The sequence below is a fragment of the Anser cygnoides genome, chromosome 1, assembly GCF_040182565.1.
Source record: "Anser cygnoides isolate HZ-2024a breed goose chromosome 1, Taihu_goose_T2T_genome, whole genome shotgun sequence".
In the NCBI taxonomy this organism is placed as follows: domain Eukaryota; kingdom Metazoa; phylum Chordata; class Aves; order Anseriformes; family Anatidae; genus Anser; species Anser cygnoides.
In genome coordinates this window covers 149,204,314-149,220,108 of record NC_089873.1, presented here as the reverse complement: position 1 = coordinate 149,220,108, position 15,795 = coordinate 149,204,314, and the positions used below count along the sequence as shown (strand labels likewise).

The following is a 15,795-nucleotide window of genomic DNA, read 5'->3' as shown; positions in this document are numbered from 1 at the left end:
CTTACCAGGAAGCAGGAAATACAGTATATTTGCTACATGGAAAACTGTTGTCTCATAGGTTTCTCACAAAGAAACAGCACAGTGCTAAAAAGAACTACATTCGGTAATTGTCAGTTAATCCAGGAGCAGGAAACACATGTCCAAATCCTGTGGTTTAGTTGAGGAAAAGCACTGGAAATACACAGTACCCAGAACAGTACAGGATATAGCACTGTGGGCTATCACTGTAACTCAGAATGAACGGCATTGCCATGTGTCTTCTAAGTCTGAATTCCCGTTTCTTCATTCGATCAGATGTTATTGGAGTTTTTCTTGTGTATTTGGAGCATGTGTATTGGTCCTGAAGTATACGGTGGCACCTATTTTTAACCATATCCTCTGCTTCTATAATGTGGTAACTTTTGATCTTATTTTGACATAGGTTTCCAAGATCATCTGTAGCAGCTATCAGATATTAATGGAAAAGCTTGCAACCATTTCTCTTCTTTCTCCTGAATTGTCTTAGATCCCTTTTTATCCCATTTGTAGGCATGTAATATCTTTCTGGAATCACAATAATTAACTACATCAGTTAAATCTTTCCAATGTACTTTAATTCAAAATAGCTGCTGGAAATAAGGACCTTCAATACAGTATAAGCTACCAGCTCTGAAGTAGTCCATGGACTGCAATTTCTAAAGCTCCGGTGTCGAGGAACGCCTCATTTACAGGCTGTTCATGTTGGGTTTGTTTTATATGTGTTTTACGGAGATGTTTTTCTCACCTAAGTGGTTTTATCCAAGTCTTGTATCTGCTGTTTGGGAAAGTGTGTTCCTGTGGTCTCCCATGTCAAGTATCAATTGAATCTGTTTTTTTTACTTAGAGACATTTTGATGACTGTTGGGAAGGCTGAGGCACCGAACTGGAAAACACTGGCAGAGTTGTGCCTTTTATTAGTGCCTCACGTTGGTTGGTTTGTTTTTCCTGCTTGTGAACAGACATCTTGTGACTGCTGTGGACGAGTTTGATTGATTGTTTAGCATTGGCTGGGTAAGATATTTGCAGGGCGAGGGAGCATATTCCAGAGGAGGCAATTAAGCCGTGTTTTCCTAACAAGTTTTGTGGGATTTAGCTGTGCTGGGCTCTTGTTTTGGTCAGATGGACAAAAGAGTGTAATTAATAGGCAGAAATATCTTTTTCTGAGGCCACAGGATGACCATAGGACTTCATATCCTTCACAACGGTGGTAGGAACTGGAGGCGCTGGCACAGGTTTCCCAGAGAAGCTGTGGCTGCCCCATCCCTGGAGGTGTTCAAGGCCAGGCTGGATGGGGCTTTGGGCAGCCTGGTCTGGTGGGAGGTGTCCCTGCCCATGGCAGGGGGTTGGAACTGGGTGGTCTTTAAGGTCCCCTCCAACCCAAACCATTCTGTGATTGAAATCATTCCTTGACTCTAATTCTGTGGTAAAATCTTAGGGGACCTTAGTACAGGTGTTCTGAATGAAGCTGCTCAGTTCCACCAGTGTTGTAAGTTTAGAGTGAGTGTCTTCAGTAGGTCCTATGTGTCAGTATTCCTCTTGTAGGTTTCTCTATATATGGTGCTTTCTTTCATCTAGCCAGTGTTTTTTCTCTGTATGTAGATCTAAGAGGTTTTGGCCCAATCTGTAGACACCTTGTTTGCACCTTAACAGGATCCTAATGAAACAGTCCTCTAAATATGAGGATCTAACTTGCATAGGTAGTCACTGGAAAGATATAGGTGTCTGCAGAGTATTGAAGAGGCAGGTCAAAGCCAGTCTTCATGGCTGATACAAGCCTTTTGTTTTCCCTAACTATAGAGGGAGCCTACACACTTAGCATAGAGATGGGACATCTATTAGAAAGCTGCGGTTTGGTGAGGTCAAATGTGCTGTGTTAAAGGCTATTTTAAACAAAATGACTAGAAAAACAAGACTGGTATTCATATATGTATCAGCTGGTATAGTGAAGCATTCCTGCCTGGCCTGGCCTGTTCTCTCCGTGATAGTTTATGGTGTATTGTGCATGGTCAGTAAATGTGAAATTGAAAGGCATTTGCATATTCTCTAACTGTGCAGCTGCTGCAATGTTCACTAAACACTTTTCAGTGTATTTCCTGATCTCAGTTACAATACATGAAATATGCAACGATATCACCTCCTTAAAACTTGGAAGCAAACTTGTTCTTTAAAGCTACAGACATGCCAGGGAAAATACTTGCATTTTGCAAAGTATTTCTTCTGCAATTCCTTTTCTGTTTTTCACAGAGTATTTCTACAGCATCTTAGTTTTTATGAGGTCTCATCTACTGCACAGCATCCTAGCTGTAGTTCTGAATGTGACATCCTCACGTGTTCACAACACCTGCTTGAGATGTCCTAAACAGCTTCAGAAAGTTGGGATGGTGGCAGTAAATACCTGCAGCTCTTTCTGTACTGGAAATTCCCACTGAAGTCTAGGGGAATTCTCTGCTAGACACTGGTGGGACTAGAGCCAAACTCTCAGGTGTTGCGTCTGAAGTGAAAAAGATGTTGTTTTTTTTTAGTCTGATTGTTTTATTGAAAGAGTCCTAGCAATTTCAAAAAGATTCCAGTCTCGGTTATATCAGATATATTGTTCTAAGTAGAATGTATTTTTTAAAATGCTATCTGAGGTACTGTTGAACATTTTTAAGGAAATTAAGCATCAACGGTTGCTTATAAACATATTTACACAGCAACAAATCAGGTGAGCCATTAAACAAAAGAAGGCAAAGATGCGTGTGTGAGAGCACCTGTGAGATGAGGAAAAAAACAGAACTCTTGAAACAGTCAAGTACAGCTTTGTTTGTACAAATGTGTACTGAGAGCTTTTGTAATCACAAGAGAGTGCATCGTGCTCTGGAGTTAGCAATATTGGACATGATTTATACCAATTTTTTGTCTTCATTTTAAGTCTGAAGTTTGGAGAAGAGTGCTCTGAAAGCACACTGTGCTTTGAGGGCATAGTATTTCTTGTGTTTAAACAAATGTTCTTTTCTTGAGGGAAGTAACGTTTTGTACTGCAGGTCTCACTGCAGAAAAACAGCCAAATACATGCTGTTTTCTAAGCTGAGATTCATCACCTGTCTCATTCCTACTTGTTCCTTAGGGCAGATGAAACTTGGCATTTTGCATTCACCTTCTTTAGCTACCCTTCTCCAAAGTGAAGCTTCTGCATCTGTTTGGTCTTGCTGAGCTAATGAATGTGCACTTGCTTCACTTTATATCTGCAGGAAACTCCTAGGAAAGATTCCAGGCGCATGCAGTAGAGCTGGGAACAATCTCATTTATTCAGTATAATCTGTGTTTTGGGGGTGAGAACGTAAAATATGAGTAAGAGGAGGATATTATTCTATATACTTGCTGCTATCGTGAGTTATTTTATGACTAACTTCCAGTTTTTAAACTGGTGTTCTCGGAAGATAAATTTTAAACAAGAATCGCTTCTCTAAACAGTTTGCTGAGCTCTTTGCCTCTGCTTTTGAACAGAGTAGCAGTTAGCCTCCAGGTGCGATATGTGGATGGTATTTATGAGGCTCATGTGACAAAGATACATCCTCTCCCTTCACCTTGTAACGTAATACTCACTTCCGTATGCAATACGATCCATATCAGCCTCAGAAATAAATGCTAATTCATCTAGAGATTAACTTCAGAACAACGCATTGTAAAGGAAGTTACAGGTTCCCCTGTTTGTTTTAAATGTTTGTTTTATAAGTGAACATGAAAGTGACTTATTTTTTCTAACATTTCTCAGAAATGTGGTTTTCTGAGGGAGAATACAGTCTAGTTTGTAAAGAAATCTAGAGGATGAAGGTATTGAAACCAATGGGGACTGGCAACCCATGAAATCTGTGACTTTAAGATAGTAACCACTCTGCCATGGGTGGGTGTTGGTTGCAAGCCTACAGTCCAAACATGTTAATGAGAGCTCAGCTTGTTGCCATTAACGAAGTAGCTCGGACTACCTACCTTCTATAAACGTTCTCCTGAAATATGATCATAGCCCCTGTGTGTACTTGAGAAAAGGGTGAGATGCTTTGATCATTCTCTGTGGGGGTATTATGAAGTATTTGCTTAAATTGGATTGTTCTAGTTCTGGGCAGGATCTGTCTCCCAAATCCCATGTCCCTTGTCAACAACAACAACAACTACAACCAAAAAAAAATGGTTTGCATCATCTGCCAACCCCCATCCTGCCTCTTGATACCCATCTGGGGGAAAACCCAGCTATGGGGGCAGAGAGGGAGTCCCTGAGCAGTGCAGTGGGTTCCCTGGTTGGTAGTCATCTTTCTCGCAGCTCAGGACTTGAGGGCTGTCAGGGGATCTCCCCTGCCTTGTTTCAGGTGTAGGCACAGACATTTCTGAGTATCTTAAATTGTGGCTGCTTTTTGTCAACGTAAATCTGAGACTGAGTTTATAAATTTTAATTTTGTGTTGTGTAGACTATGCTTAACAGGTGCCGCAGTGGTAAGGAGTGTAGCTGAACACAGTAAGATGCACAGATTATAAAATAGCAACCGTAATATCGTAATGCACAGAAATAGATCTAAAAAAGTTATTGACCAGCAATAAACTAAGCTTGTGCTTCAGACAGCCAGAAATCATTTTCCTGCAGAAATATTTCAGAGGCTTGAAAAATGTAAAGGCTCATTCACAGGAATATGTATTTTCCTCACGTCCGTGTTGTCGTGTCACTGATAGCATATTGAATCTGGCCATCACTGGTGGCTGGCTGCCACAAGCAAAGTACTGAGATCTGTTGCAAGTGCAGTTTACCTTTTCACTACATTTCGTTTGTGTCTTTTTCTCACAAATTTAGTCGTTAGAATCCTTTTCACAGTACTCCAAGTACTTTTTTTGAGAGTTTTCTTTTCAGTTCCTCTTTTATATGTTGATAGCACAAATATTTCATTACTAACAGGAGCAATACATTCAATAAAAAGCCATAATCACACATCTATTCAGATAATTTCCTGTGATTAGTAGAGAAATATATCGTGCCTTCATGCATATGCAGTGCCTAGCACTATAGGCTCCATTAATAGAGGTTTCTAAGCACAACATAAATACAAACCCCACAAAGTTTGCAGAATAAAAAAAGCCTTTAAAATAAGGAGACTTTGGATAATGGAAATATGTTACTTTTTTTATCTGAACTTTTGTATATAGATGCTTGAATTATTGTTTAGGTAGAACTAATAAAGGAAAAAGGTTAAGTGCTTAACCTGGTTTGTGCTACTGTATTAACAACTCTGGGCTACTAGAGACATATTCTTAAAAGGAGTAATATTATATACATTAATAGCTGAATTGAATTATGTGGCTATTTAATGGTTCTCAGTAATGATATTTCAGAAGATAAGAAACTGAGAAAGCAAACTTCCTACTTTTTTTCAAAGCAGCATTCCGTAAAACAGTGGCTCATTCTTCTTTTAGTGTGAAGGAAGGATTCTACACTGGTTTCATGGGAAAAACAAACAAACTAACTAAAAAACCTCTTTAAACTCATAGACAAAAGAAATTACAAAAAAAAAAAAAAAGGAAAAAATACCTTTGTGTAAACCTACGAGGAGAAGCATGGTTGAACACACAATAAGTTATAGGAGCTCTCTGTGTATCAAATATTGAGAACCCATTAGGAAATCATGTAAAAAGGGAATACTACTTCTGCTCCACTTTTTTTTTTTTTTTTTTTTTGTCCTAAAGAGCAGATAGTAGATGGGCAAAATAAAGTAGTGAGCTCAGCACTGGACATCTGTGGATACTTTTTTCTCTTCTCATAGGGAATCTCCCTTCCCTTCCTCTCCCCCAGTCTGTGTATGCTGTGTAATTTATTTTCAATCAAAGCGTTAGAAACTTTTTCAGGTAACGTGCAGCACAGCTTTTCTTCTCCTAAAAATCCTGAAGAAAGTGTTTGTCAGCCATGTAGAACTTTTCATCCCAGTTTTGCAGGACTGTATAGAAATTCCGGGGCACTGTTTTTGAGCCTCTCCATTGTGCTCTCAGGTTGAGTGCAGGAAACGCCCATATGGGGGAATTGCAGTTCTACCTGTTTCATGTCTCAATATATGAAGTAAAGACACCGTGGGATGGTATATGGGACTCTTGATTGTACATGGGAACTAAAACTCCAGCTTTATTGGAGCCATTAAATTCACATGTGGCAGGTTGTGAACAAACGAAAGGATATCATTCTTCTCACACCCTGTAGTTGACGTGTGAAACTCCAGACTACAGGTACTGAAAGTTTCCATGAAGGGAGGCTAGGCGCAGGAGTTGTGTTGTATTGCTCATTTCAGTTCCTGTTTTTGGGGAGGTTCTGTCTATTTGCAAGGCAGGCAGTTGATTGTGAAAGATGAATAGAGCTTTGTCTTTTAAAACATGGCACTCTCTGGAAGATAAATGTCTTCCTCTAGGGTGGAGGAATGAATGCTCAAGTCTCCATACAGACTTTGTAAATCTGAAATCTCTTCATTCTAGGTGCCTAAGCCCTTTTGTCAATGATGAAGGAAGGGATCAATCTTTCAAAGAGTGCCTGGAAGAGGTATTTCTCTTCCCCTAGCCACAATGCTTAAGTGGCTAGAGCACTCACCCAGTACTGACCTGCATCCAGTACCTTTCTAGCTGAAAAAAAAGTCAATTCTTTTCCCCAGTGCCCTAGTCCCTAGCACATCTTAGCCATATATTCTTTGGTAGAGTGCTCTCATTCTTTCTTACTGAAGCTGTTTTCATGGAATAATTAGATATCTGTTCTAGTGGAAAGAGAGAGTGAACATGACTTCCCACAACTTACATGAGTCCTTATTCCTGTTCCCATGAATATTTAAATATTTAATATGAATAATTCGTCAATTTAATCACTGGAAAAGATTGCTTTTTCTCCCAAGCGAGAGAGAAAAGGCATGCTTTTCAACTCTTTGAGTGCACTCTACTATTGTATTGTTTAGTCACATGTACGGAGGTAACCCAGTGGCTTAGAAGAAGCCATCAGTCTTTGGTATTGGCCATTGGTGTCCAATGGCCAATAGACATTGGTAGACAACTAAGTCTACCAATATACTGATGGCATTTCAGTCTTCGTTGTGTGAGAATATCACGCTCTAGTTACAAGAGGTCTTCTTTCTTGTCATTGTTGCCCTTGCTAATGGCTACTGCTAAGGATTAGAGGGGGGACAAATATACCTTCAAATTGCAAGCTGAGCAAACTTTCAGCAGCTGTAAAGGTGTGTAAGATGATTTGGTCTGTGCTCCTGAGAGGAATACGAAGTTGTACACCTCACAGACTTGGAGATTTTTTGTTTCTGTTATTCATCTGAGCCTTGTGTGAAATAGGGCAGATGAGTTGTTGCTTAGAAGTGCCTGTTTCTTCCCCTAGACTATACAGAGTTTAGTCATTCTAGCTCCTCATAAGGTGAGTGGGTCAGAGACGTAGAGGTACACGCAAGGGATACCAGAATTGTGCTGAGATGAATATTACCTAATGTACGCTCTAAGGGGTAGACATGCAAATATACGTGGTTTTGTTGTGTCTCTGAAGATGGGGATGGCAGGTAGTTCGCTGTATTAGTCACCAATCCCTTCCTCCCTCGCCCTTCAACACTTGTAAAGCGAGCGCGTTGTTTTGCAAAGATTGTCTCTAATAAGAAACTTCCTGTCTCGCAATATATGCAAAGAGGTGTCGCTAGAATTTGCTCATTGCCATCAGTCTTTCCCGGGGAAGAGCTGCACTCTCTCATTGACATGACCAAAGGAGTTATAAAAAAAAATCAAGCCAACAGGCTAATTGAGGCTACATTTCCAGTGTTCTGGTTTTGCATCCACATTGATAAAGGAATAGTTTGATGGTTTGTAAGGTGGGAGGCAATTACAGTTGCATGGTAATGGGCATCAACCAAGAAGATGAATCCTTTTTCCATGATGGTTAAATCCTATACTTGTGAACTGCAGAGTGGCTCTTTGGCTGCCCGCCACAGACTAATCTTTTCAGTAGTACATTTCCTATATAGTTGCCACATCTGCTTCTTTGTGTGTGTTTTTGTCCCTCTTACAAACTCCCAGTGGAAGGCCAAAAGGACTAGACATCTTTTTTTCTTTTTCTCCTGCTCAGAGAAAGAAGCTTGATTTTTTGCTTAATTTTATTTAACATTTTTAAACAGTTGTATAGCCAACTTGCAAGAGAGAGGATAATTGAACAAAGTTCAGATAGTACTATGTTGAGTTTTTTGTCTAATTTTTTTTACCCCTAATCATGGGATTAAATCACATCTATACAAACTTGTTTAATAGTATACAATGGCTGTAGCTCTGAAATTAAGAGATATGATTGCAAATGTATTAAATTAATCCTGGAAAAATGAGCATGTCTAGTTTCTTAATTTTAAATTTGAAGTGTCTATTTTATTATAATTTATATGGGAAATGTGTTTCTGGACCAGCACTTTAGCTATAAATTCATTATAATGGCATTTGTGAGTTTAATCCTTTATTTTCCACATAATTACATTTTAATGTTTTAGTTATTCATATTACAAAATCTATAAAAACCTTGACAAAATGATATGAAACACAAATTATATCAAATTCTGAAATCAACTAAGCGTAGCCCCCATTGTCATCTGCACTTCAAGTGTAGATTCAGCTGCTAGTGAAAAATTGCAGGTAAAATGTTTGTTATCCATGTAAATAGGTGGTATCAAATACAGATGCCTTTGATTTTATTAGTACCTTTGGATAAAAGTTGACACTCAGAATAAATTGTGGGGATTTGTCCATAGATCAGATGAACACATCAGCCTTCTGTGTGTATGCTAGGGGAAAGAAACAGTACTCACAACTGCTGACATGTAGTATCTTTTTCCAGACAACCTAGCGCTTTGTTTCCTGCTTTAGAAGATAGTATCTTTCTCCATGTTTATCATAATGCAACTCAAAGTGTTACGATTTTTAACTATTTGACTAAAGAGAGAAGAGTACTACAAAGCTCATGTCAATAGAGGTGACTGTGGCCACACCGTCCTTGCTTTACTACCTGAAAGAAATTCAGTAGTTTTCATAATCGGTCATGAATAATCTGTATTGACCCAATGCTCACTTTTCTAAACTCATACAACAAAAATGTATCCAAGTAACATCGTGTACTGTTCCTTAGCGGACTTACGTACCAAAAGGGGGTAGTTACTTGGGGCAGCATGTCTCCAGATGTTATCAACCATGACTTGTTTAAAAAAAAAATACTTAAAATGTGGCTTTTTAATTTCATGATTTAACTTGTTTTTCACATCAAATCTGGAGACATTTCACTTTGGATTGCTATTATTCTTGGACTTTGTAAATTGCTAGAGCATACTACTTTATGTTTTCCTGTGAAGTGCTGTTAAGGCAAATGTTTAAGCTCCGACGGAAACGTTTTCTTGTGACAATGGCCAAGCTCTGCTTTATTTGGTAGCAGCATTCTCGCTGAATTCCCTGGAATTACTGGTGGAGACCCACAGCTAAACACAAAAGCTGTTCTGTTATCTTTAGCAGGGTTACCTCTGTGCTTTTTATTAAGTATATTGCTCCTTAAATTGCTTAATGAGAGTCAGAGCTAGGTCAGGATTTGGCTCCTGCCCTGTATTTTGCAGGTGGGATCCAGGTCCTTGGGCCGTGCTGTCTAATGGCTTGGCCTGCAGCCTGCAAACATCCCCGTTGTTAACCTTGGGATTCGGTCATATCAATAGGATTGCTCTTCCAGGAAAAGTTAGTTAGCGGGATCAGAGCCTTAATTGATTTGGCAGGCAATGTGGGGAGGGGAGACAAAGGGACAAAGCCAGGGAGCCATTCGCCTGGAGTCAGGGCACAAGCCCGCAGCAGCGCTGGGGGCTCTCTGACCCGCGCTTTATCCGCTCTGACGGTCGCACTGCCACTTGAACAAATTGACTGGTGATGAATAACCAGCACCGTGTTGTGCCACGAGACACATGAGTGGCAGTTTCTGTCTTTTGTGCTTGTTAGCAGAAGAGAATTATTTTTAGGGATTATGAAAATTTTTGCTAATTAGTTACTGACTTTGAAAATTAATAAAAAGATGAGATCTTCTTTAATCAATTAACCACTGTATTCTCTTGACAGTATATTTAGAAAATCTTTGAGCATTTGGTCATTTCTGAGCAATTTTTGTGTATTTTATTATCTGATTTATTCCCCAGGAAGCACTGGTGGAATCAGCTGACATGAGGTAGTTGTGGAAACCCAGCAGCTAGCGTGGAGGTTTTTTGTAACAAGACTCAAAACCAAGAGGGAACTTAAGCATCGAAACAGTGCTGCTCTTTGTATTGTGATTTGTGTGTACCCAGGGGGAATAAGGTTATCAAATAATATATTCATGTCCTTTGGGAATTCTGTTTAGTCCCAGGGTAAAGGTGATGTTCACTGGTTTGACTTGCAGTGATAGATTAATCTAAGAGCAGTGTTGACCTGGGACTTGAAATAAGTATAAGATATTAATGGCTGAAGTAAAATAAATAAATAATAGCAATAATAGTAGTGATATTGATGTAAATATCCATGTAAAGCTCTGTGAACCAAGTTTGGGAGTGCTCTAACACAGACCACCCCACCTGCTCCAATTGAATTCTGGCTGGAAAGCACCTGTTGTATTGCAAGAGCAATCGAGAGCAATCGCAGATTTATTCAGTAGCTAACGATCAGTCCTTCCTGGTGGCCACCCTAGGCAGGCATACTTCTCGAAACATTTTTGCCTGTTGTCTTTGCACGTACAAAAGTTTCCTTCTCTGATTTCCCTATCTGAATAAATTATTTTTAAATTTATCTATTAAAAAAAAAAAATTGGACTTTAGCTATCACTCTGATGCAATGGTAACTTAAACTTAGCTGTTGTGTTAGTTTACATTTGAAGGAAAGCAATTGCACAGAATCAGTGCATATCTTTAAGCACTTACATGTATGCCTACATTTAAAGGTTTGACCAGAAATCTTAGAGGTTTTTTCCAGCCTAAATGATTCTGTGGTGAGCATGCATCCTGCTTCCCCGAATAAAAGTCAGAACAAAGAGGATTGCTAGGCAACTCTTCCTCAAACAAGGGATCTCTGCTCCCTCCTGAGAGCCACCCATACTGCCCTTGTTCTCCTTCATAGCCTTGCTGGAATAGATGATGACTGCCAGGCCAGTTGCTTTCTTTTAGTTCCCAACTCCAGATTCAAAGTTTACAAAACCCTCTAGGGTATGGTTTCATTTTATGGGATCTTCGGTATCCGTAGCAGCTGGATTTACAGCTCACAACCAGCAAAAATGACAAACCTTGCTGTTTTTCCAGGCTTTCCATGTCCTCTTTCCATCTCAGCTTCCCTTCTACTCCCTCAGCTCCTATTTCATCCAATGTATCTGAGTGCTACTTCTAATTCTGTCTTACTGGCAGTTTTGGGGCTTCCTTAATTGTATCGTAAGCCAATTCAGGTTATTAGCTTGGGGATGGGGAAAAAAAAAAGCTCTTCTTCTGAAGTTTGAATGGCTAGAATTGACTTAGTGTCAGATCAGAAAAGTGGTACCAAATAAATGGCAGTGGTTGCGGGCAATGAGATACTTTCTTTTTGGTCTTGGCAAGCTATTAATTCATCTCAGGCTGTGTCAGTAAACTAAATCCTAAGTAACATCCTAAGTAACTGATCATACAGCTGTTCCAATTGACTTCGACAGTACTTATTCCTTAAGTAAACCTTAGCTCTGAGCGATTCAATAGCAATTTAGTAATTCTCACATATGTGCCAAGATATGTCAACCTGTGTTTTTTGTATAGACTTGAAGAACAGCCTTTGTACTGGTTTATTAGAAGCTCGTGTGTAGTGAAACTTGCACAGATAAGCACTTTGACATCCAGGGGTCATATATAATTCATAGTGGTCCCAAAGCAAATACTGACTGTATACATACAGTCAAAATTAAAGGGCTATGGCTTTTCTAGGTAACAGTGTTAGTTCCCAGAGTGAAAATCCTAGACGCTTCAGCTTCTAAGAAAACTTTTGACATACGTCTTCAAACTAGAGTTTTCATCTAACTTGTAAACTTGGATACAGCAACATACAACAACAAAATTGCTTTAAACAACTAGATAAACTAGATGATATTAATAGTACTTAAGAGGAATGTGATGTTGCAGCCTGGGATTGTATTGGGCTATACCACTTAGCACCTTTCAAAATAAGGTGTCAGTGTTCTTTCGTGTAAAATTTACAGTCTTGGTGTTTTGATTACTACTGTTTTTACATTGCTGCTTTATAAAAATTGTAGCAAATTGGAAAACTATCAATAAACAACAAATTGAGGAAATTTGATTTTTAATGACCATGTTAACAAATGACCTTTAATGTTGTGGGTTAATCAATATATCTATTTATGGCGGTGGCATATCTTCTCCATTCATTCTTTGCAGTAAAAAAAGAGAGGAGTCAGCTGGGTTCTTTAAAATAGGATGGGTTACTTCATAATCAGTTTCTATGTTACTGCGTAATTCACCTTCGATGTTTAAAGCAGTTCTGTAGACAGTAATCTGAAGAGGATTCCATCCATTTGCCAACATACTCATTTTTTTAATTGTGGAATAATATTAAATCAAATAACTAAATTAGAACAAGGGCCTGTCTTTGCTTACGTTTTTGGAAGTCTCTTTCCCTAAAGTTAAAACAGTCTCAAGAAACTCTTGTTTTTAATGTCTGGAACTGGACAGCTTTTGATAACAGCCAGACGGTTAAAACAACACTTGAATTTGTACCTACTTTATGCAATACCTTTTCTTACTATTGATACAAAACAGCGAGGGTCACAAATTGAGCTGGGGGGATTTCATGACATGTTTTCTAGCTGGTTCTGCCTCCTGTGTTTTGCTGGTTTGAGGAGCTGCAGCAGGGAAGTCCTACACAAGGAACGTGGCGTGGGGTTGGAAAGAGCTCCTTTTGTTACCTCCATAATGCTTTATGACATATGCAAATAGAATAGCAGTTATTACGTACCTTTTTTTCCATGAAACACTCTTCTGAATAATCTCTATATGGTATTTTTTGTGTTGTATTAATCATCAATATGATTTTTGTTGCAGCTGTTATTGACTCTCTTTCGTTTTTCTTTTCAGAGTGAAGGAGTTAGTTTTATCACCATGACCTCAAACAACAGAGTACAACATTCAAAGAAGCTGCTCAGCATACATGGTTTTTTGTTTTGTTTTGTTTTGTTGTTGTTGTTTGTTTTTTAACTGAAGCTGCTTAAGGTTTACTTTTTGTTGTTGTCATTGTTGGTCCGGACGGTTACTTAACTTTCAAACTGTTGTGGACTAAACCGTACAGCGAATCAGCGAGGAAGGGAAAGCAACCCGCCCAACTCACGTCCTGTCAATGGCATCTACACTATCATTTTGCTGCTGTTTTGGCAGGAGTTGGAGATGTTCTTTAGACAGTAGGAACTTTTCTGCCGGCCTCTTTAACTAACGGCCAATGCCTTCATTTCCTTTTTCTGCAAAGACAAACTGTGTTTATCCTTTGGCATATTAGGGGATTCTGTGGCACCTGCTGAAGCAGTCAGATCTGGTATTTACTGGCATAATTTCAAGCCTATCACAGTACTACCTACCTCAGTTCAAAGTAAAGCCGGATTTGCGGTGTTTGGTGTACGACAGGACCTCCTTTATCTCTATGCTGAGTCTCTCTCAAGAGCAGTCGCCAGCCTTACTGAACTTGTAACGCATACAGCTGCTGCCTGCTTCTCCATCGCCAGCTGCAGAGCTTGCTTCTCAGACGGAGCCTGGTGAGGGCACTGGAAAGTCTAAGACGGGATGAAACTCTGTGCATCGGACTTGGACGGAGGATTTAGAGTAGTTGAAAAATAAAAATGTGTAACTGAAGTGACATAAGTTAAAAACATCAAACTATTGGGGGTATCTCTCTTTACCTTCGACACACTTGTTTAATCCTCTCTATGTAGGTGTTGATGTAGGTACTTCAGATTGCAAAAGCCTTTTCTCCTATCTACAAGCTCACTTTTGTCAGTTTAACCCTGTTCTTAGCTGCGTTTCTTGTAACCAAAAATCTACGTAGGCATGCTAGGAATGCAGGGATGATAGTGGGTATCGGACAGGTTCAAGCGCTAATATTAACACAGTATTATTTTGCCATCTAGGAAGTCCTAATATTTGCCTTCTACCAGAAAAGCATCATTGCAGCTACAGGCATTATTACAGGGAAAGAAGAAACATTGCAGTCGCTTATCCAGAGTTATTTTCAAGACTACTTGTGCATCGCGTTTCAAGTAGTCTGAAAATACAAGTGATGTGGCGGCTATGGTCACACGTCATATACAGCTGATGCTCCAGACTAGCAGAATGTCATGCCACCTTGTTTCTCCTTTGATAAACTTGTTGAAGAGTTCATATACGTTTTAATGGTACCTCCCCAGTGCCTGCTCTGATAGACATGTAAGTATTACTAAGTTATTTGAGTTATGTGAGACTTATTTTTTTGAAAATCATTGTGCTAGGTGGGACCTGTACATCACTATTAACAACGCATTATCATTTTGGATTTTTTTTTCTGAGGAAGACGAGAGTCAATGTCTTACAAATGAATGACAATGTGGTCTTCCTGCTTACATGCTGAATTTTTAGAACTGAGGATTGTATTACAAGACAAAGATGAATGTAAACTAAGTCCTTCCCTACCCCTTGAAACACTTTATTTTTCAGTGTAATTTTGGGGGTCTTAAATCACAGCAATGCATAGGTTAATACAATATTAGATCTAAAATCAATTTAAATATCTAATCTATCTGAGTTTTTTTTTTTCAATAATAATAATACTATAAATGGTTCGAAAACATTCTAAAATGCTGCTTGTTCAATTCTGGAACCGAAAAAGCAAATACCGTTGTTGACATTTTCTGTCTGAACCTCCCCATAGCACTGAGCGTGGTACCTGCTGAATACAATATTTTGAACTTCTATTTTGAAGGAGCCCTCTGTACTGATTAGGAAATCATGCCACTAAAATAAATGGCTAAAATGCATACAGCAACTTCAAAACAAAAACTTGACAATATAGTCAATTCTTCTCTATCCTGTATATTTCGCAAAGGCATATGCAATACTTACATTCTTAATTTAGTTTACAGAATGGAACCAAAATGTATAAATGTTATGTTTGCTAAAAATTCACAATGTATATTGGGTCTTTGTACATTTTGCCTGACTTACCTTAAATTTAAAATATTTTTTGCTATATAACCTTAACAGTTATTAAGCAGTGTTTTCTTTTTGGGTACGTATTGTTTCTGGATATCAAGATGTTAAATATATTTCTTGCTATTGTGATATGACAAGAGACTTAACTTATCTTGCTGTGTCTTCCAATGTACACGCTGTATATAAGGATAAATGTGATGCTGCTGGAGACCAGAATAAATGGAACTAGAGTAGTGTATTGTATTTAGTCTGTATTGATCATGGATGCTCTCCTTAATAGCCATATGCAATAAAATACATTATTTATGAAAGGAGTAAAGTATTTGTGTGCCTTTTTTCTCTAGGAGTGGTGTGTTGTGTTTTTTTTTTGGGGGGGGGGGAGGTTGTTTATAGAATAACCATTTCTTCTCTTTTAAAGTGAAAAACATTCTCTGAATAATTCTTACTGCTCTGTGCATACTTACTTTCTTTTAACACATACAACATGCAAAAAATCATGAAATCATTTTAAATCTTTTTTTTCTTAGTAATAAATCTGTGTTACAAAGGCAAAGTT

At 38.7% G+C, this 15,795-nt stretch overlaps 1 protein-coding gene across 2 annotated transcripts in view; it reads left to right on the top strand.

Annotated features, from left to right (window-relative positions):
* IRS2 (insulin receptor substrate 2) overlaps positions 1-15,553 on the top strand; it is a 30,607-nt gene extending 15,054 nt beyond the window's left edge. For both annotated transcript variants that reach the window (XR_010827027.1, XM_013194489.3), the window contains one exon: positions 13,143-15,553. Coding sequence is in view for 1 of the 2 variants with exons in the window: in XM_013194489.3 (XP_013049943.3) it covers positions 13,143-13,147 (5 nt within the window). In the remaining variant the exon portion in view is untranslated. The remainder of the gene's footprint in view (positions 1-13,142) is intronic.
* Positions 15,554-15,795: the final 242 nt, after the last annotated feature.